The sequence below is a fragment of the Hippoglossus hippoglossus genome, chromosome 5 (assembly GCF_009819705.1).
Source record: "Hippoglossus hippoglossus isolate fHipHip1 chromosome 5, fHipHip1.pri, whole genome shotgun sequence".
Taxonomy (NCBI): Eukaryota; Metazoa; Chordata; class Actinopteri; order Pleuronectiformes; family Pleuronectidae; genus Hippoglossus; species Hippoglossus hippoglossus.
In genome coordinates, this window is record NC_047155.1 from 8,244,374 (window position 1) to 8,268,427 (window position 24,054).

A 24,054-nucleotide genomic window follows, 5' to 3' on the forward strand; every position below is an offset into this window, starting at 1 on the left:
GGTGAGTTGTCATGTGTACTAATTATTTCAAAGTTTATTATATTACATGCAATTAAATACTTTTGTTTGAATATTTCTTCAAATAAACATAAGGCAACCGCTTTTTTTCATATTGTTCTGTTGCAACATGAAAAAATATGCTTTCCCAGCATTTGGAAAAAGGAAATATCAACAATACTGTGCACCTGCCTGTTGGTCTCCCTGAAAGAATAAATACAACTTTATGTATAAACCCTTAATTAGTCCACTTGTACTGAGATTTACGTGAGCCTCTCCAGTTGGGACCAGCACAAATTATCATCAAAGCAAAAACCCTTCCTCAGACATTAACCATCTCTTCGTCCCATTCTATTCATATAGAATATTTTCACTCTGAAAACTTTCCCAAAGTGAACTCAAAGATGCCTATGTATGCTTAATAAATCTTTTTAAATTATGACTTGTGATTTCTAATGATTTTGTGTCGAAATATACAGGGAACTAATAACTTAATTTGTTTAGCACTTATCTAAACAAAGTGCTTGACAAAATACATAAATACATGTATAAAGAATAAGAGGTAAGCAGATGTTAGGGAAATATTGAATACAATTATAAGTGCCAAATCATAACATGTGTAGGTCCAGATCTTAAAAATGATAGAGAAACCAACAGATCCCACAATGAGCAGCACTTTGGCCCCTGTGGAGAGAAAAACAACTCCACTAGTGGAAGAAACCTCCAGCAGAACCAGACTCAGGTTGTTATAATGAAATGAATAGTTCTGGAAAAGTTATGAAAGTTAATGGAGGCTGCAAAAACAAATTGCAGGTGGTGCTGTAAGAGCTCCTGAAAACTGGTTAGAGGGAACCCTTTATTCATTTGACATTTCTTCAACAACAATATTCAATACTTTGCACATCAAAGTGTTTATGATAAAACATAAATCATATTATAGAATGTGATGCAAATATTATAGAAACAGCTCCCACCCAACCAGCTGGGTGACCAACCTGTCTGTTCAGAATTCTGCTTTCAGACAAAGTTCAATACAGAAACAAGCATTCCACTTAAATACATCTACTTTTGATATCCTAAATATATTTAGCTGATTCTGTATTTCTACTTAAGTTCACTTTAGAGCTTTTACTTTGTGGTGTTAATACATTCACTTTAAATAGAGGATGTGAAGACATTTTACAGTCTTCTTCAAACATGCAGGATCAGTAGCAGCTGTAAACAACATCCAAACTTGGGAGTATTTCTATTTCAGACAAATGACTAAACAACATGTTGATATCTTAAATAAGACATAAGACACCTTTTCTTTTCTGAAATGTCTGCTCAGACTCTCATAATCTGTTTCTGATCTCCCGTACATTTCTCTGATGTGTGTCACAAAATGTGTCTGCACGCTCTCTCTTGGTCTCACGTGTATATATTCATATGTTATGTAATATGCAATAAGTGAATGACTAATGTATTAATGAAGGTTTGCTCTATAGCTGCACCACACAAACAAACATTAAGTAGAAATACCTCATGGAAATATTCCACCTGTATTTTATCAGTAAAGACAGAATAATTTTCCAAAACTTGGCCTGTTTGAAATTATATTATTTCTCAAACCATTTAAACTGTGTTCCCACTTTTTCAGAAAAAGTAAAATTGTTGTGTTTTGATAAATGTGGCATCATTTAAAAATATTGTTGTCTTGTGAAATGTGTTTTTTCTAAATGTGTTTGTGAAATTGTATTTTTTTAAATGTCTTTTATGAACTGTGTCTTATTTTGTGAAATACAGTTTTCTGAAATTGATTTTGACCTTGAGGGCCACCGTACCCCAACCTGACATGACTAACGTAAAAAAGATTCGATACGATTTTTTTTCTTCTAATAACATAAAGCAATTTTTAACTTTTTTTAAATCTAGTTTTGTTTTTAGCTGGATTTACTCCGTAGGAACCTTCGACGCGGTGCAGCACCACGGACAACATTCTCTGTGACACGCCGCTTGTGTGCCACACCGTGTCCTGTCCGTCAGAAACGATGGCGGCTGCCGGTTCTGACCTGGTGAGAACTCTGCTGTTCACCGTCAACAATCTGCTGCAGCAGGAGAAACACAAAGCGGCTCTGGCTGTGTTGAAAGGGTTCCGGAACGGGGTCGTGTGAGTGAACACGTTATAAACAACAATAAGCTCAGTTCGATAGAAAGTTACATTAAAACTCTGTGGTGTGTCTGTGGACCAATCAGCTGCGAGCTAACAGGGAACATTAGCAGCTCCAGGGAACAGGTAGTTGTTCTTCATGTGAGTTTGGTAACTTCATGTAAATGTGTGTATTTCTCAGGTATGGAGCTAAGATCCGAGCCCCTCACGCCCTGGTGATGACATTTCTCTTCAGAAGTGGCAGGTATGATTTACTATGTTTGTATATTACAGTGTCTTATCAACACAACATGACTCTGATCAATGTGACCAATGCCCTAACTTTCCCTAACTCAGGATCATTAAAGTATCTGTATTGTCTTTTATTGCTATTTATTTTACCTCCTTATCATTTATTCTTTATTTATTTTCATTCTGCACATATCTTTCCTGTCTTTACAATATATCAGTTTAATTACATTCATATTTTTCTATATTTCCCACACTTATGTATTGCATGTTACTTATTATATATATATATTGTTATCTTATCTTTATCTTGATGTCCTTTCCCGAGCACTCTTTGTTTGTTGGCCTGTATCGTATTGGATGTTGTGTGTGTGATCGTGAACGGGTTAAGCTGCAAAGCTGCAAAGCTGCCGTCCTTGTGATCAGTAAAGTTGTCTGAATCTGAATCTATGTATATCTGCTCTTTGCCGTCCATAGTTTGAAGGACAAGCTCAAAGCCATCCTGAAGGCCACCTACACCCATTCCCGTAACCTGGCGTGCTTCGTGTTCACATATAAAGGACTTCAGACCCTGCAGCAGAGGATCCAGGGGAAGAGTTTACAGTCCCACTCCTTTCTGGCTGCGTGTGTCGGCGGTTGGTTGGTGTTTGGCAATAACAACAGCATCAATAGCCAGGTTTGACAGGCCTCCAGAAAAAAACCCTGTTTCTACAGAATCTTTCCAAACCAAAGTCTGCAACTGATTTATTCAATGTTTTCGCTTCCCTTCCGGCCTCAGATCAACATGTACCTGCTGTCCAGGATCTTGTTCGCCCTGTCTCGTCTGGCCGTAGAGAAAGGAATCGTCCCGCAGCCCAAACACGACCCTTTCCCGCTCTTCGCCACGCTGGTGTGGGGCATCGTCCTGTGGCTGTTTGAGTATCACCCGCACACCCTCCAGCCCTCGCTGCAGTCCTCCATGAACTACCTCTACCACGACAGCAACGTGTGGCATGACATCACAGACTTCCTCGTTTATAATAAACCAAGGACAGCGGCTTAAAAATGAAATTAGCTTTTTATTTTTGAATATGAAGAAGCTCGCTGCAGAACAGTATAAACCACTGTGCCACAAATAAATACCGGAAATTAGGAGCTAAGGAAATTCCTTCATAAATCGGAAGGAAACACGAGTTAAAAATTCATAATAGTAAGTGTGCAAGAAATGATTGAGGTGAGTAAAAACTACAAATGGAAAAGTAGAATATTAAAATGAAAACAATCCACATAATAAACATAGATTAAAAGTATATACCTGTAAACGAATCAGTAAAATTTTATCAAAAGCCAAATTGAAAAGTTTATAGATAAGTCTAATCAGTAGATAGGACCACGACTTTTAAGAGCTTTTTAATAAGTAAGCGATCTTTTAATCAGCTCGGAAATAAACTGGGCCAGCAGCAGTATAATTGATGTACTGTGTTTTCTCATTCTGCTCTGAGTCAACTCACTCAAGCTGCTGTGGTTTGGAAGCAGTTGTATTTGAGATATATTTTTCTTGGTGAGACCAGAACGCATCACAGTCCTGCAAGTATTGAAGATGCGCAGTAATGTTTCCGTATTGACTCTTGACAGTCCTTCAGATGATGAATAACATTCTCATGTGTCATTTCTAGTACTTACTAATATTCCAGTGATATTGAATGTTGCCTTCTTTCAATTATTCATTGATTATTGTTTTGTATCATTGTGAGTTTTATGATTCGCCAACCTATTTATTTGCTTGTGTTATTGTTCATGATTTGTTTTTTAGCCAAATGTGGAGCTGAAGCACGTCCGCACATTTACATGTCACTGATATCAGGCAAAACCAGCTTTACATGTCAATGTCTGTGTCCGAAGCGTTTTCCCCTGCGGCTGTTTGGTTGATTGTTTCAGTTTATTTTTGACAAGTAGCCTAGATCCATAAATACAGCTGCTGCAGAATGAAAGGTAAAAGATGTTTAATGCAATTTGTTGTGAAATATTCAGTTATTATATATTATATAATATTGACAATATCATTATCAACCGATTTGGTTAAATGACAACAGAAATTACGCAATACGCAATAAAAAAAACCTGAAAACTATTGTCTGTTTATCTTTATACAGAAGCTATTCAAGTTTAGCACTGAGCGTCCTTTTCTGCAGAGTGTGCAGCTTGTTAGGACGACTGCCTGAAATTTTGCAGTTGAGGACATGACTCACAATTTGTGTGTTTGCTTTGTTGCGTGTCCTTCACTCTGCTGGAATGTTTGTTCAGACGTCAAGCTCCTCCCTGCTGCACCTCCACCAGAAATACTGGATACTTTTCTTTTAGGGGGGCTGAATAAACGTGTTGCAGTCACATGTCTTCAGTTTACTCTGTTCAAAGGGTTTATCGTCACCTGCAATTTCAACTATGTGAATTGATTGAACTGTCACTTACTTTCAAAAAATGTCCCATAATGAAGTCCAAGTATAAACAGAGGTCGTTCCATCCATCCATACAGGGTCTACACAGATACAAATTTGCTTCATGTATAATGTTTTTGATTGCGAGTGGGTACATTAAATTAATACTTTTACTGTGGTAATTTTACATGAATAAAACATGGCAGGCATGACTTTTGCTTTGTGGTTTGTTAAAGAATGCAGGTACTATTTCAGCAAGTGGTCACTGTAATTAAAATGAGCTAAAAGTGTGAATCTCTAAAACCGCTTTTAAAATGTGTTACCCCATTTATTTTGTTCGAGCCCCAAGGGGAACTAGTGTCAGATTAAAAGGCCTAATGTAACTGAAACATGGAGGTCGACTTGTGTTCAGGAAACAATTACCTCTCTTAAATGTGTCTTAATGTCTTTAATTGAACATCTGAAAACCTGGAGAGACGCAGCAGAGACGGCTTCAGCAGCTCCAAGTCCCTGGTGGTGCAAAGAGGAGCCCCGTTCAGAGTCAGCTGCAGCTGGGGGGGGTCGACCATTCAACCCCAAGTCTCTGAGGGTCAAAGTTATGCTGGGTAGTCTAGATTAAGATTTAGTTCAGATTGGAGCTGGTGCAAATCATCAATTGTCAAGTCACCACCAAAGTCATACGGCTTCATTATCTAGAAACAACACACGTCTTCATGAAATTGACAATCCATCCAATAGTTTATGAGATATTTCAGTCTTTATCAAAGTGGTGGTCTGACCGGCTGCTAGATCCTAAAAATCCTTAAATTATCCATAGAGCAAATTGAAACTTTATTTATTATAACTGTAGATTGGTCTTATATTTCTTTAAATCTTATCTATTCAAGTTCTTGTTATAAATTATATTTAACTCATATGATATGAAGACACCAGATAGAAACCGGAAGATGGAGCAGGCAACAGCTCCTGTCGTGACAATGACTCAATATTCATTCATAAAAAATGCGACTCCCACATAATACTGTACATACCAGGCATTATCAACAGGTGACTGAACGGCATTTAACACTTAACTGAGGTGGCAAGTCAATCAATGGAAACAAAGGAACTCCTACACACACTGCTCTGGGGCAGAAGTCACGGTGTCTAAGTTTCAAGGGCAGTCGCTGCTGGTGTGTGTGTGCGTGTGTGTGTGCATAGAGAGAGAGAGAGAGGGAGAGACCGAAAGGTTGAGCCCACAAGATTGTGCAAGTCTATATTTCTGTTCTATGAAAATAATTCTCAAGTGGTGCATCAATTTTCATCATCTTAACAATTAAGTGTAATTGGGAGCGATGACGTTTTGCCTGATGGTCTCGATCCATATTTGTAAAACACAAACATTAAACATCTGTTTGTATAAAATCTACTGTAGATTTTGAGCTTCGGTCATTGTGTGACATGTGGCTACTGTAATCTGACTCGAGCTCGTTCACCACTCACGACACAGACATGTCCAGCAAACGAATGTAATCCACTCCAGATCCCTGATCTTCCATTGAACTTGTTTGGGTGTAATTACTCACAGGAGGTCTGACTTTCTCCTGAAACTGTGCAGTTCCAGAGAAATCTACAAGGAGGAGTCAACATGTACTCTGAGAAAGTAAGTGGCCCTACCCAGTGAAGGGATGTAAAATATTTTATGTCAATTTATAGACAATAAGCAGTATGTATAATTGAACTATTATTAAACACTGAAATTAATCAATGGGATATGTTCTCATCCATTCAAAATAATGACGGATAAATAAATAACACATATTACTGTTTTAAGTTACAGTAGAAACCCTTTGACCCCTTTGGCACTTTCACACTGAATTTTGCAACAGCTCGTTAAAAAACGTCAAAATCCTGTCAAACTGGGCAGGTCTGATTACTCATGACCAAGGACGTCCTTACGCATGAATCTGAACATCTGATGTGGCGCTTGTTTTGATCGGCATGGCTCCAGGGCTTTGGTTACAAATGCCAGGGGTGGGGCAAAGGCTTAAAAAGCTGTGGACGGCAACTCAAAGGACACACACACTTAACCACTGCTCCGAAAGAGACAGGCAAATGGAAGGTGAGATTCGACTCTCTTTTCCTCTTACCATTTTCCTCTTTTATTATTCAACTTATCCAACTTTTTTTATTCATTCTAGTCATCTGTGATAGAGAGAGGTTTTTAGGTGTTTGTGCCATTTGACTGGTAAATGCATTTTTCTGGAGCAATTTCACCAATCGTCTTTCTTGATTTGCAGACTTTGTGATCAAAGATGTCGACCTGGAAAAATCTGAAAACCTGGAGAGACACAGGACAGACGGCTTCAGCAGCGCCAAGTCCCTGGTGGTGCGAAGAGGAGCCCCGTTCAGAATCAGTCTGCGGCTGGAAGGCCGACCCTTCAACCCCAAGACCGACTCTCTGAGGATCAAAATCATGCTGGGTAAACTAGATCTAAATTTAACTAGGATTGGATTACGGCTCTGTAGGTGTCTGAACTCATTAAATCTTCCTCTCTTTTCTCCTTCAGGCCGCCTGTATGTGATAATGCCGGTCACTTTCTCCAATAAGGTTTCCTCCTCCCAGTGGAAAGCTTACATCGAACAGGACAACCTGGACCCTCAGAGTCCCTCCATCTTCATCTCCTCTCCTGCCTCGGCCTCAGTTGGACTCTACGGATTCCAGCTGGGTCTGTTCTCTCAGGGCAGCCAACAGGCGCGCACCTACGGCAAATTCATCCTGCTCTGCAATCCCTGGTGCCCTGGTAAGTGAAGACATGAGAAAGTATTTTGGATGGGTAGTTGTTGAAATCCCAATCTCCCTAACCCTAACCCTAACCCTCCTATGTATTTTAAACTGCTGATTTAAAAGCCATAACCACCACCAGGCTATTTTTTTTGTAACAATGCCACAAACCATCAGCCACATTAAGAAAAGCAAAACAGCAAAGTGTTGCAGAGTCATTAGTGCAGCAGCAGTTATCGAACAAAACCAGAAATGTTTTTATAGGTATAGTTTAGTGCTGCACTGTGCAACTCGTTCAGTGATTCTAACCTGAGAGAAAAGGATTAATCACAGGAAAAGAATAACGATTTAAAATATGAAAACACTACGATGAGCTGAATGTCTTGTTTATTTCCTGCAGAAGACACAGTGTACATTCCCTTTGAGGACCAGAAAGAGGAATATGTCCAGAATGACTCTGGGCTGCTGTTTATGGGGACGACTATGAACGTTGTGTCGAGACCGTGGTCATTTGATCAGGTATGGAAATATGATCTTTTCAACAGATTTTCTTTTGTGTGGAAAAAACTCCTAGCATTCTTTACTAATGATAACCCAGTGGCGTATTATTGAATAACAAATGCCTATGAATATTACTTAATTTTTTTTAGTCCCGGTTGAATTAAACTCCATCAGAATATAAGTGGGTAGAAATAAGGGGTTTAAATTGAATAGACATTTTAGGTAACAATAAAATCACAAATCTTGACTTTTATCAACAATACAAAAACATCCCTGAGGACAAAAGGTTGTGTGAATTGTGTGAATGAAGAAATATTGAATCACATTTTCTTCTTTATTGCTCTTAATGTGACGATAGTAAATGAAATGAAAACGTTCTGGTGGACGGATGATGACAGAATGTAATGTTTGTTTAATTTGAATGCTTAAAAGTTTGCTGCCTTTGTTTCTAAACCTTGGAAAAAGGTTTATTTGTTCAGTTTTGTTATTGATGCTGCTGCTGTGGTCTCTGGTTTCTGGTTTCTTTCTTTCCAATCAGTTATTTGTCTTTCTCTCAATAATAATGTCTTGTAAACCTGTTTGAAGCAATTTGTATGTCAAAGTGAATTTAATCCAATGATTAACCCATCTCTCCTCCTCCCTGTAAAGTACGAGCCCGGGGTTCTGGAGGCGTGTCTGAATCTGCTGCAAGTCAGTCCCCAGCACCAGAACAGCAGGAGAGTGGACTATCTGAAGAGAAACAACCCCGTGTACATCAGCCGGGTGGTGTCTGCCATGGTGAGGGAACAACTAAAATCTCCTCCTCCTCCTCCTGCTCTGTGCTTGATCAGTGTTATTATTCACTTTGCGTGACAACATGAGAAATCTCTGCTGCTTATTAAAAACAAGTTATTGCCTGAGGTGGGACAGTGTTCGCCAGATTTTTGTTAAGATGAACACGAAGCTCTTGATGATTAGATGTCACACGCAGAGATGCTGTAATTGTCAGTCCGAGGTGTGATTAAACTGCACTTGTCGCCCAGACTTGCTTTATGATCTCATGGGAACGGAAAAGTGCACGGACAGGGAATGACACGTGTCTTCTCTATCCATGTTCAGATCAACTGTGAAGACGACCGCGGAGTCCTGAAAGGAAACTGGTCCGGGGACTTCAAAGACGGAGTGAACCCCTCCGTGTGGACTGGGAGCGGGGACATCCTGAGGCAGTGGGCCCAGTCCAGCTACAGCCCCGTCAAGTACGGGCAGTGCTGGGTGTTTGCAGCCGTCATGTGCACAGGTAAATTACATCATCGAGAATGTACAAACGCTTGAAATGAAAACATCTGTCACGTCTGATGTCTTGCTGGGTCATCATTTTCCATTGCGCGTTGCCAGATACCGTCATCCGTGTGTAAACGTGTGTGTTCCCGTTTCTGATTACGTCTTTCAGTCATGAGAGTTCTTGGCATTCCTTGTCGAGTGGTGACGAACTTCAACTCCGCTCACGACACCAACGGCAACCTGGCGATCGAGGAGTACTACAGCGAGAAGGGGGAGAAGCTGAAACACAGCAAAGACAGCATATGGTCAGTGAAAAATAATAATACAAAATAAATATAACAACAATAATAATAACAATTCAATGCTCAGTGATATATTATTTTTTTCCTTTGTTGACAGGAACTTCCACGTCTGGGTGGAGTGCTGGATGACTCGCAAGGACATTGGAGTTGAAATGGATGGTTGGCAGGTTCTGGACCCGACTCCTCAGAACAGGAGTGGAGGTGTGTGAGAAACATTCTTGATCATATAACATGAAATCACACCGCTGACCTTCTTCTGAACATTGCCTCAACCTTCTTGTTTACCCCCCGTTTCTCCCTTCACCCCCAGGAGTGTTCTGCTGCGGCCCATCTCCAGTCAAAGCGATCAAGGACCGGCGCATGGACCTGCTCTACGACATCCCCTTCGTCTGCGCTGAGGTGAACGCCGACGTCCACACCATCATAGTGAGCCAGGGCCGGGTGCTGAGCTTCAACAAAGACACGGAGAGAGTGGGATCCCTCATCTGCACCAAAGCTGTTGGGTTCCCCAGAGTCCAGAGAATCACAGGAGACTACAAATACATCAAAAGTAAGATCCAGACACTTTTTTATATGCTCCCCAGCTGATTTAGAGAAGTGGCCTCATGTTCACTCCAAGCCATAAATTCCACTCTGCTCACATTATCTGTTCATCTTTACGAAACAGGCCCGACCTCAACAATCTCGTCCAGAAGCTCCACGACATCAGACGACTCAACATTGAGCAGAGGTACGTTTACATTTTCAATTTGTTTGAATGTTAATCAGAGTTATCAGTTGTTCAAACACGCGTGGTCTCACCCTCTGGATTTCTTCGCATTTATTCCACAGGCTCGTCCATAGGAGTGTTCGTCTCCCTGAACCTGGACAAAGCTCCGGTTGCCGGAGAGCCGATCGGCTTCACCGTGAAAGTCATGAACAAACAGCGCGTCGCCAAGACCATGGCGGTGCATCTCAACGCTCAGGCCAAAGAATACAACCACAGCCCCTCAGACACCTTCTGGCAAATGCAGGGCCTCATGCAGCTGGCACCCATGGAAGGTAGATCTACTTTTCACTCGACTATAAACTCAGAGTTTCAATTCTGAAGCATTATCGTGCTTTTCAGAATTTATTATAAAATTGATAAGTGCCCGTTCTTTGGAATGGGCTGTTCTCTTGGCCTGAGTTAACGCTCCGGAGCTACTTTAGAATGATTCCTCCTTATTAGTGAGTCCTCCTCAAACAGTTCAACAACACACTCTCACTTTTATTCTTTATGTGCTGGACATTGAGTCAGAGCTTTTTATAAAGAGATGGTGCAGAGTGAATTTAGAAAACTTTGCGTTCATCCTACCTGGTTTATTTGCAGTGAAGAAGACATGTTCAAACTCGCCACTGCACTTTCTTGCCCAGTTTATAATAGACGTGCTGAGTATGAAGTCGCTAAGATGAACAGTTCACAAGATATACGTCCCACAGACGTTTGTGGAATTAGTAGATGATGAATTTCACACACTCACCCTCTCCGCTCTCTCTTTGCAGTCAAGATTCTGACGCAGCAGATCCTCCCGGCCCAGTACGAGGACGTGGTGGGGGACAACCTCATCAACCTGGCAGTGGTCCTGGAGGACAGGGCCAGTCACAAGCGGGTTCTGGCCACAGAGGAGTTCAACATCTCCAGCCCACAGCTCAACATACAGGTACTTTGAGGAGATTTTGATTTTTTTGCTCACCAGTAATTTAGATGTCAAATTCACTTCTGTTCAGGGATTAAGAGAATAACACCAGATCTTTATTTCTCTTTCACAAGTTCTATAATATTTTCAGCAAAAACCTTGCTAAGTAAAATTATAATGTTCATTCAAAATGCATCTAGAACATTTATGTGATGGTGCAGGAGCAGAACAAAATGCGCATTTTGGGTTAAAACATTTCAAACCTGAAAAATTCTGTTTACGACAACCTTATTATATATCTTCAATTAAGAAGCATATCTAGAATTTACGTGATATTTTCTTACTTTAAAGTGATTTAAGGGTTAGTTTAAGGGGATTCTCAAGCTTCACTAAAACATATGTGTCCAACAGATCACAGATGAAGACTCCATCGTGCCGAACAAGGAGCACACGGCTGTGGTGACCTTCACTAACCCATTTTCTCACATGGTGAGCGGAGTATTCACCATCGCCGGGGCCGGGCTCGTCCAGGGCAAGATTCACTTCAGGTAAGAATGATGACAACTGGTTTGTCTGTGTTGAATGTTTACACAAACAGGAGTGTCACTGTGCAGAACATGGCAGGACAGGGTGTCCTTGTTGATGGAATGTGGGCGTGTTGTGTCCTTCTGCTTATGTGTTTGTTCAGTGTTCAGGCAGGCATGGCCAAAAGGTTTCTCACTGCTTAATCCAAATCCAGGCCTATAATTATTTGCAGGCAGTGACGTGGAATTTAAAGCTGTTTGATGTCAAGTTTTATGAGGTGTGAAAATATAACCTGACAGTTAGCTACAATGTGCGTATACAGTTTAATGATGGGAAAATGAGCTTAACTTGGCTGTCACCATGTGAAGTGGTTCAATGAAGTCAAGTCCAACCAGGTTAAAACAAATCAGGGAGCAAAGGAGCCAGTTTGGGCAGTTCCACAGTAAAAGTAGTTAATGTTTCATCTTCTGTTTCTTCCTACAGGATGCTGCCGGTGCGTCCAGGAGGAAAAGTGGAGGAACACATCAAATTCATGCCCAGCATGGTGGGAACAAGGATGCTGCAGGCGAACCTGGCGCTGATCAACATCAACTGCACCATCAGGGGCTTCAAGATGGTCTCTGTCAACAGAGCTTAGATCAAATTCTGTGTTTGGGCAAAAAAAAGTTTTTTTGCCTCAGAAACATCTTATCTAGTTTGTAACAAACAAAACACATCTTGCTGCCATCCTCATGCTTTTGTGTTGCTGTGTATATAATATAAATGTTATTTATATTAATGATTTTGATATTTATTTATTTTTGTGTTTGAGCCACGACAATCAACACTGCTAGTTGAAAATCCACTTCTTTACTTGAAATTGAAAAAAAATCTGCAACATGTGAGTTTTAATGTAATATTGTACTTTTTTACCAAAATAAAATAAAATGAATGTGTTTAAATACATGATGTGTGAAATGTTTTGTGTAGAAACCAAATCTATCAATGTTGATTACTATTATTGTAGTTCTTTTTATGCCCTGAAGAGGGAGACCTTTACTCAAAAAAGAAAAAGTTCATTTAGGGTCAGTGCCCGTTTTTTAAATCCTTTGACATTTGCATATAATGTAAATCATGAGTTTTAATCATTCACTCATTTATTTGTCTTATGTTTTATTTGTCTTTATATTGAGTGAATTCAAATGAAACTCAACTCGCCATTCCCCCACAGTACAATTAATTTATCTTTATTAATCTATTTTTCACTCTGTCAAAACAAATCGACAATAAAGCTTTATATACAGATCATAGCTAAGCTGACAGGCAGTGTAATCGGCACATGCACAACCATACCAGTTCATCTATATTACAAACAGGTTATTGGGAAATTAAACAAGGACAGAAAAGAAGAATTAAAACATGAAAAACATGTACAACCCAGAAAAGGAAGGATTTGAGCCTATGATACAGCATCTTCAAGACAACGTCCAAACATTTTTTTACAAGAGCAGATTTTTGGTCTTTGAAGGGGAAAGTTTTCCATGTAAAGCTCCCAAACGATATAAACCAATTGAACCAATAATAAATAGCTCACATTTTAATGATAAAACACAGACTATTTTCAATAGCCTCTAACTATGAGGAGAATGTTATGTGATGTTTATCTACCTGACGTGAATAAAAACGATTCTAAAATAAGAGTGGATGTAAAATCTATCCCACGATTTTAAAATAGCGTTGGCCGAGTCACAACAAATATAAAAAGACACAGACAGTCTAACTCCATTCTGAACTTTTCATCCGTGCAGACATACTCACTGTGTTTTCATTAAAAAAGGATGTAAGAGTTAGTTTTCAGTGCATTCTTTGTTGCCATAAACTTGACATGAACTGAATTATAAAAAAAACTTTTCCTGGGGTTGGTTATGAAGCTTTGGTCCCTTTTTTTTTACACTTGTCTTTTGGTCCAAACTGCAGCCTCGCTTTAAGATCCTCACAGCTCCTCAGGCTGTGAAACTGTCCGCCTGGTTGCTCACTCCAAATAGCAAATACTGACTCTGAATCAGTCTCCGGGGGCACATTCACCCCCCCCACCGGCTGCACTCAGGTACTCAGGAGTGTTTCATGTTTCAGATTGAAAAAAGAGTGGAGTGTGATAAATGGCGCCCTCTAGAGGTAGTCCAGCTCCAGTGCATGGCTCAGAGCTTCCAGATCGGGCCGACAGGACACCCTCCAGAACGGCATGTTCTTCTGAGAAAACAAAAAATGAAATCCAACTTAAGTTCAGGTTTAATTGAGGCAGATTATACTTTCAGTAACGCTCCAGATGCTGTGCAGATGTGAAATTCAGACTGGGGTTTGGAGTAGTATACGACAAAGTATATGTGGATAACATGTCGTAAAAAGTCAAACGATGAGTTGTGGCTCATTTTTCAGCAGTATCACTGAATATATAATAATATAAAAGTGAGTTGTACCTTCTTGGCCACAGCCTCTTCTTCGGCTCCATCTCCTATCACCACGTACACTGCTCTCCGCCCGAATCTCTGAGAGATGCGCTCGAAGCAGCTCTCCTTGCCTTCGACACGAGGGGGAAATCAGAGGTTGAAATGTTACATTTAGAGAAACAGTCTAACGGAAGTTGGAGGTTGTTCGTATTCTTTATCATCTGCGATTGTGTTTCTCACCTGTTTTGGTGGCGCTGTATATGTTCTCTATGGGGAAGGCTGAGCCCAGTCCGTACAGCAGCACCTTGGACAGAGCTGGGATGAGTTGGGTGGTCGTCACCAACACGTTCACACAGTTCGGCCTGAAACACACACATTTACAATATGGTTAAGTTTAAGACCGGTGGTGTAAAGTACATTTACTCAAGCTTTACACTGTACTTTAATGTTCTGATGTGTGTGTACTTTACTTTAGTATTTTCATGTAGTACCACTGTGTTCTTCTATTTCACTGTATTTCAGTGGGACAATTTACACTTTTTAACTCCCACTATATTTACTTGACAACTATCTTCTAGCTTCTAATATGATGCAATATTATAGATCAAATGACCCAACATCATTAAGTAGTTCAAATTACCTTCACATTAAACTGCTACAATATTTTTTATTATTTCACATTTGTTTATTTGACAGCGACATGTTGTACTTCTTATCTTAAACAACACATGGAACAGCAACAACTCAGATTTATGTGACTCTTCAAGGATATACGGATATGAACGGCTATAATTATATTAAGAAATGTATCAAATGGAGCTATAAATCAAATGTAAATCAATGTATTGATGCATGAAATGACCTGGAGTTGATGAGCGCCAGAGCTTTGAGCGCCTGAGTCAGCCACAGGTCAGTCAGGACCTCCATCTCTCGCCTCAGCTGCAGCCACTCCTCTCGCTTGGGGCTGCCCAGCAAACCTGAGAGACACAAGTCGGACCGTCAGGGAACGATCTGAACCCCCTCACTGCTCCAGCACATAAAACTGAACCCAAAGACACGGCTTTCTTTCGACAGCGGGACTTTCTGCAGTCCCTGGACGGACGACTCTCTCGCACTAAACCCTGCAGCCAAAACCTCAGACACATGCTTTCCAGCAGAGTTAGAGCAGCCAGAAGTAATCAGCAGAGTCAGTGCAAACTGCACAACAGCTGACTCATCATCCTGGTTGACAAACAAACATGTCTGGTTCCTGTCAGCGTGTCTTCACCACATCGTGATTCAGTTTGTTTAATAGGTCATACATGGGTAAATAAATATTTTTCTTAGAAAGATTTTCATTTTTGGAAGGAGCAGGTGTTTATCGTTATATCCTCACTGTGTTTTTGATCTTCAGCAATTGTTTGGTTAGTGAAATACAGCACGAGATGCACTTTTGTGAAGAAGGTCTACATTCTGCATCAAAAACAAGTAACTCCCAGTCATAGAACTTTGGTTTGAATCCTCACTTTGTTCAGTTCTTGACATTATCTGGTCTTTTTTAACCCTAGTTGGCCTTTGGAGAAGTTGACCTAGTCCAAACATCTTCACATACAAGATAACAGCAATTCCTTTAAACCTCAGTGTTACGTGTAAATAAGACGTCAGCTTACCACCAACATTATTCTTGTACGTGTTGTAGATCTCCTTGACTCTGCGGTATCGGAAAGCCAGTTTCCTCATCCAGTCCACCCCTCCGTGGACCCCTGACCCCAGGCACAGAGAGCCGGCCCCCGCTGGGCTCTGGAAGCCGTCCGACCCGAAGTTGTAAGTGCTGCGGGATCGCAATACAGGAAACAGTCAGGATGTAGATCATCAAGACAGAAACACGCTGTATTTTTTTCCTGAGCATCTTATAATGTGTTTTGAAGGCCGCGCTCCCAGAAGTGGTACAACTACATAAATTTTCATGCTCTAGGAATTGATTCAAAGTATTCAGGCTATGAACAAGAAGGCGGTGGTTAAACCATTCATCAAACTTAGGGAGGCGTGCCAGTGCAACCGCAAAAAATGTCAGGGACAAGAAATGCTTTAAAATTGAATGCAGCAATGAATGAAGCTTTGTCAGTAAGAAATCATGAAGTATATACATCCTGCGTGGGTAAATACAAAAAAAACTTTGAGATGAAAAAGGCCAACTTCAGTAAAATAAACTGGAGAAAAGTGCTTTGGTGCAGTCTGGCACTTTGTCAGATCACTCCTAAAAGTGCTTCAACAAGTTTAATGCAATAAAATGTCTGGACGGAGCGAGACAGAGGGAATTATAAACAGATATTCTGATGAGGAATGAAAGCGTTGGATAATCCTGCGACATATTATATGGCTGTGGATGTTGGGAAAATAAAAGACATGCACATGCTTGCATGCATGAACACACACAGACACACACACTCCTCGTCTCATCTCCCTGCTACTTCTTGTTTCTCTTCCTCCCGTGCACTAAAGCCTAGAGGGCAAGTCTGGTTCACAAGCCACAGTCGAACCGCCAGAGCAGCTCAGCAGGAGCTTTAAGTACAGTTACACAGCAGAAGCTTTACCTCAGGTCCTGTCCGTTGTCATCTGATGCCACGTCATCAATATGAACCTGGTCACATTCCTGGGAAATGAAAAGGAGAGCGGATATGTCAGGAGATCCATTTCAGAGTTGAGCTCTGCACAGACAGGTCTCTCCTCTTTAGGGGAGCCTCTGAGAGTGATAGCAGCTACAAAAAAAAAAAAAAAAAAGCTCAAATAAAAGTCTGGGAGGGAGGAAATAAGGTGTCGGGACCTGAGACAGGGAGGCGCCACAGGCACAGGACAGTCAATACAGTGAAAAGAGGGTAACCACCTAGGAAATTAAAGTAAATCTACATTTTTTTTTATAGTGAATCCAACAAAAAAAAACATCCCCTGAAGAAAGGCTCATTGTCTTTGACGAGCACAGTGGCGTGCACGCTGTCTTCTCTGTTGGACACTAATGAAATCAACCAAACCACTGGGATTAAAAAAACCACACTGGAGTTTAAACATGCGGCTGCAGCCAAAAACACTTCAAGCAACACGCAGTTAAATCAGAAACTTGACCACGCTTATTAATATTGGATACGTTGGATGAAACAAAAACAAGAAGCATAAAAAGCTGACAGAAAGTGTCTCTTAAAAAAGATCTCTCTTATTTCTCTCTCTTCTAGGTTGTGCAGCTACAAGCCTCTAAATCCAACAACCTTCTGTCTTCACATGAACATACACACAGAGAGAGAAACACACACACACACACACACACACACACACACACACACACACACACACACACACACACACACACACACACACACACACACACAGAGAGAGAAACACACACACACACACACACACACACACACACACACACACACACACACACACACACACACACACACACACACACACACGTATGTGCAGAGTCCTGGTACATCTCCGTGTTGTGAGGCAGTGACCCGGGACAGACAGGATCTCCTATCACCTTTCAGTCTTTCTTTCCTGAGCCAGACAGAGACGCTACCTCATCTTCCCCCATCTACACCTCTCCCCCCCCACTCAGGTGCCAGTCGCGCTGCACAGATGCTACTACTGACCCAGCAATGCAAATACAATACAACACACAAATATGAACAACCTTAACTTGAACTTTAACCTTTGAGGAACACAGCAGGAGACTCCCTGGGTCAGATGCATTTCCTGAAAACAACAGGAAAGTATCTGGAGCATTTAGGTGAGGGGCGGAGCCTGGGTGGAGCAGCAGGAGGCGGAAATCCTGTGTTTTTCCTTACAACACATCGACACCGGCGTCGGCCCTCGTCACCAAAAGCTCTCAAATCTTTCAGTCGTTACAAGTCGACCTCTCCGTCTTTTAGATTTGTGGAACCTCTTTCTCATCCTTTGAGTTTTTAATTCTTATATTTTTTCAGTTTTGTTTCCATCGCATGTTAGAAACGTCATCAAACGCGCCAACAAGCTAACATTTTTCGCACATTTCCCTGCTTTATTCTCACATGGGCTAACTCGGACATTTTACTTGGGGGCTGGCAGGAAAAGTTCCAGAGCAACTGACTATTATAATTTCAGGAAAATGTTCAGTTCACGTCTGAAAGCAGCTTTTATCTGATCATTCGTTCTCAATCATTTTCTATTTGGATTGCTAATGTCAAACAATCAGGCAGTCACCGATTACAATCACGTGAACTCCTGCCCGCTGCTACTGCTTCCAGAGCGACAAGATAATTGTACCTCAGCACTCAGCAGCAGTTGTCAGTCGACCGTTGCTTTGTTCTGAGCCCTGACAACAAAGGAGGGGATAAAAACCAGGTTTGCAAATGGCTCTGTTGGCTCCTTACCCTCCGCTCGACTGCTCCTCCTCCCACTTGACTAATTTTCCTCTCGGATAGTCAGACACACACCTATAATTACAGCACAAAGTGTACTTTCTCTCTCTCCCTGGCCAGCCCTTCGCTAATCTCTTTTCTTCATTGTCAGTGTAAGGCTGAGGAATGCAGGATGAAAAACATGTGCACGGTTCGGTCGCTAGCAGGCGGTAAAATCCTTTCATTTCTCCTCAGAGGTCGCCCCGAAGACTCTGCTGGGTTTTCAGGCGGCAGGTTCAGTCTGACTGTGAGAGAGCGAGGACGCCAGCAGCGAACAACACCTCCTTTTACTGTTCTTGCTGGAGCGTCACTTCAGGAAGGGAAATTGTTTGGAAAATGCTGCAGTAAGTGTTAGAGCAGGATGGACGTTTATGCAATACAGCTTCGGTGCTTCGTGCCAGGCAGAAAAAAAAACTGCAAATGTCAAAAGCTCTCGCTGGGATATTACAGGGAAGGTTTACTGGTCAGTAGTGGTGATGCCGTCACTGCTGCTATTTTCCAAATTACAGTGAAGAAATGCAATGTAAATAACATCAACATAATTGAATAAAAACAAGTGGGCAGTGAAGAAAATGTGAAAAGGTTTTAGTAATATTAAAAGGAAACAGAATCTTGGAGAGTAGTCAACGGAACGAAATATCCTCCAATTTAATTCTAACAGCATTTTCAAAACTCACCTCCAGATCGTTGAAGAAGAGTCTGGAGTCGGCCAGATTGAAGATCATCTCCTCCATCCACAGACCAAGAGACACGGCCTTGGACGAGTCCTGATGCAAACACACAGAAGCACACACACACCTTAACATTAATGACTTTACACACAAATTGCGCCGAGGCTTAAAGGCTTTGCTGTGTATTTGTTATATGTATATATGTATATACGGGGAGCATAGTGGAAACAACTTCCCCCTCAGACACAGTTATGATCTGTGTCAAATACACTTCAATGAGTGAAAACTGGTTTGACCTAGTTAACGAAAATGACGTAAGAACAACAGCTTCTCTGTCACTTCAGGGGCCGCACCTATGACAGTGAATTCATAAATAATTAAACCCAGCTGAGATTGATGGTTTTGGTATTGAGAGAATAATCAGTTAAATCACATTTGACATTATGAGTCTTGTCACTATTCTCGCCCTGTCAGAGCAGCTGCCGGGCTCGTCCTCGGAACTCTCTTCCTTTTCACCGGGATTGACACAAAACAGGTTTGAGGGAGAGGCAAGTGTGAACAGGCGATTCATCATATGTGTCAGTCAAACTCAGCCGATTCTTATCTTTACTATCGCTCCTGACTCGGGCCTCGCTCATGCCTCCGCATCAACGTGCGTCCTGGGTGATCCGATCACGAGTGGGTCAGCTCACACCTGGTGTTAGAATGTGTCCCGAGTGACGGTTTCTGATCAGATCCACTGCCCCCGCCCGCCCGCCCGCCCGCCCGCCCTCTGTGTATGTGTAGGCCAAACAAACACAAATATCACTTCAGTTTGCAAAGGCCAGATTCATTGTTGTTTTTAACCGGTGGGAGGCAGCAATGCACTGGAAACTTAGAAGAAGAATGAGGAAATAGAAACATTACAGTTGGGTCTATTCCTTGGCGCGTTGCAGGCAAACCAAACCACACAAGATGTTTCGTTATAACATTTTTAGATGTCATTGCATGAGCTCGCTTCCTCCATCTAAGTCTTATCTTTTTACCAATGAGTGCATACTTCCTCTAACCCTAACACTTAAATTGTGGGTGTCAGTGGCTCAGGGCACATTGGGACACTCAGGACACATTTCTTGTAAGCATGCAAACAAAATACAGCTGAGCATGATGGGAATGCCATTAGTTGTACTAATATATGATCATGAATAAAAAAAATATTGGTCAAATAAAGTTTTGACGTGATGATGGTGCAGGAAATAGAATCACCAAAGCTAGTTCTACAGCTAAAATGATGAGAATAAAAGATGAATCTGTCTATTGATCAACAGAAGATGAATTGACAAGTATTTCTGCAACTGATATTTAATTAATTGCGTTTGAGTCCTTTTACGAGCAAAAGACCAAACATTTGGCAGAGATGCAGATTGATTAATGCTGAAAATGTTGCAGACGTATTTATCCCCAATTATCCTCCGGGCACAATGAAAGTCTGAACCAAATGTATCCATCAATTTATCTGATAGTTCTGTCAGATAGTTTGCAGACAGGCTGACACCAGCCCTGGGGCCACGCCACTAATGAGTTACACAGCTCCACCGAGTTTCTACCGAGAGTAATTAAATTAAATCTAAGGAAATTGATGGAAATCAATAGCTTTGTGTGATGAGAAAAAAAAGAAAGAAGCAAACTGTGATTTATTTATATATATATCATTGTTTAAGGACGGTCACATGATTCTTAAAAATGGCTTCCTCTGCTCTATTTGCCCGACAAATATGCAGGAGCTTATTACAGATTTCATCGTTATTAAAGGAAAAAGAGCAGGTAAATGATATATCGTTCTTTTTCTTGATGTTTTCCATTTTTCTCTTTCTATCGACACCTCACACCACCAGGTCTCTCTGCTCGTTTCCTCTCGAGTGGAAAAGTAGAGCAAATACCTGGGTGTTGCATTGCACCAACTTCAGTTCTGTTTCCCAATAAGAAAATAATAAACCATCACCCGGATAAACGCGTAAATCATGATGGGCAGAAAAACATACAGCTTGGGCGCGCTGTTGTTCACGACCACAAAAGAAGGTGTGTGTGTGCACACGTCTGCTCGCCACATTGTCTGGTTGACAGCGTTGGCTCGTCTCTGGCAGCGAGACGGGAGGAACACAGAGGTGTCAGCCAAAGGTGAACATCAGACGAGTTGCCAAGCAGAGCTGTCTCCTGGCTCCTCTGAGGTTTAGAAACGGGCTTGATGACACATGGAGGGTAAATGGTGAAAATGACTAAACACCCCCCCCCCCCCCCCCCCCCTTGCCGCCTCCCCTCTTAAACAAAAGGGTGCAAAGAGAAAAGGGTAACTGGGGACTAAGGGCGGCAGAAGTTCAATAGGAGGAGTAAGGAGAAAAGGACGAGGGGCAGGATTGCAAAACACTGTCCAGAAAAGGAAGAGATGAATGCAAAGGATCAAGAGGGAGGAGTTAAAGGCTTAACAGAGGTTTGTTCTGCTTATCTAATAATTGAAATAATTATCCTTAATCGCCTTCCTGCAGAGACAAACAAATCCCTGTCTGCTAATCTGAGACAAGAATTTACGAAAAAAAAAACAACCTCCCAATTCATTCAGTTCCCACCTTCACTGTCAGGCAGAGGACGGGTGATATGAAAGACAGGCCTCCGGAGGGAAATTCACACACTACATGACGGAGGGGGCTGCTGTAAGATGGATGAGATAATGGAGGAGCGGCTCCTCGCGTGGATCTCCACCGCTCACCTCTGGCTCAGCGTGCTGGTGAAAACAACTTTCTTTCAACGCATGCATTTGTCTTTCCTGCTTTAACGCTGCAGGGCCCCGGACCTGCCTTCACGTATATATGCATCGAAAACATTTGTTTATGATGAGAGTTTAATAGGCTCATGGGAAGAGCCTGGGTGTCAAATGCAGGTTCTCAGAGCGGAGACAGTTCATGCCAGAAAAAAATGTAGAATGGTTGTCAGACATTTAAGAGGAAGAGAAGAAAATAAAGCCCTGTAAGCCGCCCTGACGCTTTGGATTGTTAATCTGTTTTTCTGCTGTCACTCATTCAACTCTTCTGCTGCATGTCTGAGTTTTGATGTCAGAGTCCGTCCAACCGAGCTTCCCCTGGATCCAGCAGCGGGGCGTTTTGGGTGGTGGGAGGAATCAGGAATTTTTGGCACATGAGTCACATTTCAACACATCCACTCTCTTTTGCTCTCTATCTCTCTCTCGCTGGCTCTTCCTCCCCTCTTTTATCCCCCCCCCCCTCTTCACCCCACTCTCTCCGTGGCAGAGAAAGAAAAGAAAAAGAAACAACGGCATGCACGCACGCATCAGAGACGCTGCTCTCAAACTCCCATCAGCCTTGTGTCAACCCGCAGGGGGACCGTGAGAATTCAAAACACAGATCTGCGGCCAACAACAAGAAACGCACCACTGTCCGCCCCTTGTCAGCTGCCGGTCTGTTATGTAAAGATCCCGCTGGGTGTCAATCACGCCGCAGGATGCTGGGGTAGCTAAACAACCTCGGTGCAGTATGAAAAGAAACAAGAGGGCAGAAAGGCAAAACAGCCAGCGTGTGAAAATGCTCAGGGACGAGAGCCAAAGGTTGTGGACTCAAACCCTCGACTGTTAGTCAAATAAGCAACTGAAACAAAGGGTGAGTTGACTGGAGAGTTTGTTGCGGTGAGGACGTTGTGCCAAACTGTACCTGACTACCTGCTGCCTAGTAAACTGTAATGAAAGTGTGATGAGCCTCAGCGTGCACGTCTTACAGTGAGCGACAAAGGGAGCGGTTGAATTTGCCGTACCTTGCCAAATCGTGAGGAGAAGGTTCCCGTGAGGAGCGAATGGAAAATGATGATGGTTTCATCCAGGTCCCAGATAAACACCCGCTGCAGTGAAATAACAGATATGTAATGTTAACCTCATGAAAGTCCGTGTGTCTCTGAGAGCGAGCGAGAGAGAGAAAGATAAATAGTGCAGAGAAATACTGATAATTCTCGACACTGTGAGCGTGTGTTTACCTCAATGTCAGAGTCCAGCGGTGGAGCGGGGTCACTCGCTCTTTTCCTGCCTCTCAACTTCCCATCGGACCCCCGCCGTGCCGCGACCCCCTCCTCTTTACCTGGTGTGGGGGGACTGGGCGGTGGGTGGTACTCTGCTGAGAAACACACCCACACAATGAAGCTGCTGATTCGTCTTTTTAAAAGATTTTTTTTTTCTCCCAAATTCATACATATATTCACAAATCAGAGTCTGAGATATTTTAGAATCTCATATTTTTCTTTGAAAAAAATCTGTCTCTCTACGGTCCCTGAACTTTGTTGAAGAAAATAAGACTTAAGAGTTAATTAGTTATTAGTTAGTAAACTTACAAAACTATTTAAAAAATGCTATTTAGAAATACACTACACGGCTTTGGCTCAGGAGGTAGAGCGGGTCGTGCACTAACCAGAAGTTTGTTGGTTTGATCCCTGGCTGCATAAATGTGTGTGAAAAAAAATTGTGAATGGCAAAACTATATTATACAACACTTTGAGTGGTCATTAGGACTAGAAAAGCTCTATACTTTAATAAATACAGACCATGTAGACAATTAACTTTTAATCTTACAATCAAGTAAATACTTTAAAGTACTTGTCGATTCTCATTAAACAGATTGCAAATCTTTTGTCAGTCCAATCCTCTCCTCAAGTTCAGCAAACTAATTTCACCTGAGGGTCGATTGCCAGTCTGTTCTTTTCTCTTGAGCAA

At 41.8% G+C, this 24,054-nt stretch overlaps 3 protein-coding genes across 5 annotated transcripts in view; 2 read left to right on the plus strand and 1 right to left on the minus strand.

The window, feature by feature from the left end:
• Positions 1 to 2,005: 2,005 nt before the first annotated feature.
• pxmp4 (peroxisomal membrane protein 4) lies at positions 2,006 to 4,355 on the plus strand. Its single transcript, XM_034585401.1, has 4 exons — positions 2,006 to 2,146; positions 2,328 to 2,390; positions 2,852 to 3,050; positions 3,153 to 4,355. The coding sequence occupies exons 1-4, from the start codon at positions 2,028 to 2,030 to the stop codon at positions 3,414 to 3,416; spliced, it is 645 nt and encodes a 214-aa protein (XP_034441292.1). The 5' UTR covers positions 2,006 to 2,027; the 3' UTR covers positions 3,417 to 4,355.
• A 1,019-nt stretch (positions 4,356 to 5,374) lies between these two features.
• tgm5l (transglutaminase 5, like) lies at positions 5,375 to 12,735 on the plus strand. Of its 2 annotated transcripts, XM_034586487.1 has the most exons (14): positions 6,848 to 6,889; positions 7,068 to 7,250; positions 7,338 to 7,571; positions 7,953 to 8,071; positions 8,702 to 8,830; positions 9,152 to 9,329; positions 9,483 to 9,618; positions 9,713 to 9,816; positions 9,926 to 10,165; positions 10,283 to 10,345; positions 10,447 to 10,656; positions 11,140 to 11,297; positions 11,685 to 11,821; positions 12,282 to 12,735. In XM_034586487.1, the coding sequence occupies exons 1-14, from the start codon at positions 6,883 to 6,885 to the stop codon at positions 12,433 to 12,435; spliced, it is 2,052 nt and encodes a 683-aa protein (XP_034442378.1). In that variant the 5' UTR covers positions 6,848 to 6,882; the 3' UTR covers positions 12,436 to 12,735. The 2 variants fall into 2 exon arrangements, with proteins under 2 accessions (XP_034442379.1, XP_034442378.1); XM_034586488.1 differs by lacking the exons at positions 6,848 to 6,889; positions 7,068 to 7,250 and adding an exon at positions 5,375 to 5,393.
• Positions 12,736 to 13,008: 273 nt separating this feature from the next.
• eya2 (EYA transcriptional coactivator and phosphatase 2) overlaps positions 13,009 to 24,054 on the minus strand; it is a 29,683-nt gene continuing 18,637 nt past the window's right edge. The window contains exons 8-16 of one of the 2 annotated variants that reach the window (XM_034585947.1): positions 23,325 to 23,458; positions 23,109 to 23,192; positions 19,317 to 19,406; positions 16,798 to 16,856; positions 15,874 to 16,034; positions 15,087 to 15,201; positions 14,465 to 14,586; positions 14,255 to 14,355; positions 13,009 to 14,027 (exon numbers count right to left, since the gene is read on the minus strand). In XM_034585947.1, the coding sequence (XP_034441838.1) occupies positions 13,947 to 14,027; positions 14,255 to 14,355; positions 14,465 to 14,586; positions 15,087 to 15,201; positions 15,874 to 16,034; positions 16,798 to 16,856; positions 19,317 to 19,406; positions 23,109 to 23,192; positions 23,325 to 23,458 (947 nt within the window). In that variant the 3' untranslated portion in view covers positions 13,009 to 13,946. Of the gene's footprint in view, positions 14,028 to 14,254; positions 14,356 to 14,464; positions 14,587 to 15,086; positions 15,202 to 15,873; positions 16,035 to 16,797; positions 16,857 to 19,316; positions 19,407 to 23,108; positions 23,193 to 23,324; positions 23,462 to 24,054 lie in introns of both variants that reach the window. The other variant, XM_034585946.1, reaches the window with a different exon arrangement.

What these genes read in the sequence shown, in the direction of transcription:
- pxmp4 (XM_034585401.1), top strand. Translation starts at nt 2,028, where the DNA reads ATGGCGGCTGCCGGTTCTGACCTGGTGAGAACTCTGCTGTTCACCGTC. An exon ending in GGGTTCCGGAACGGGGTCGT is followed by an intron (nt 2,147 to 2,327) that starts GTGAGTGAACAC and finishes TGTATTTCTCAG; the next exon opens with GTATGGAGCTAAGATCCGAG. An exon ending in TTTCTCTTCAGAAGTGGCAG is followed by an intron (nt 2,391 to 2,851) that starts GTATGATTTACT and finishes TGCCGTCCATAG; the next exon opens with TTTGAAGGACAAGCTCAAAG.
- tgm5l (XM_034586487.1), top strand. An exon ending in GCCGGGTGGTGTCTGCCATG is followed by an intron (nt 8,831 to 9,151) that starts GTGAGGGAACAA and finishes ATCCATGTTCAG; the next exon opens with ATCAACTGTGAAGACGACCG. An exon ending in TGCAGCCGTCATGTGCACAG is followed by an intron (nt 9,330 to 9,482) that starts GTAAATTACATC and finishes TACGTCTTTCAG; the next exon opens with TCATGAGAGTTCTTGGCATT.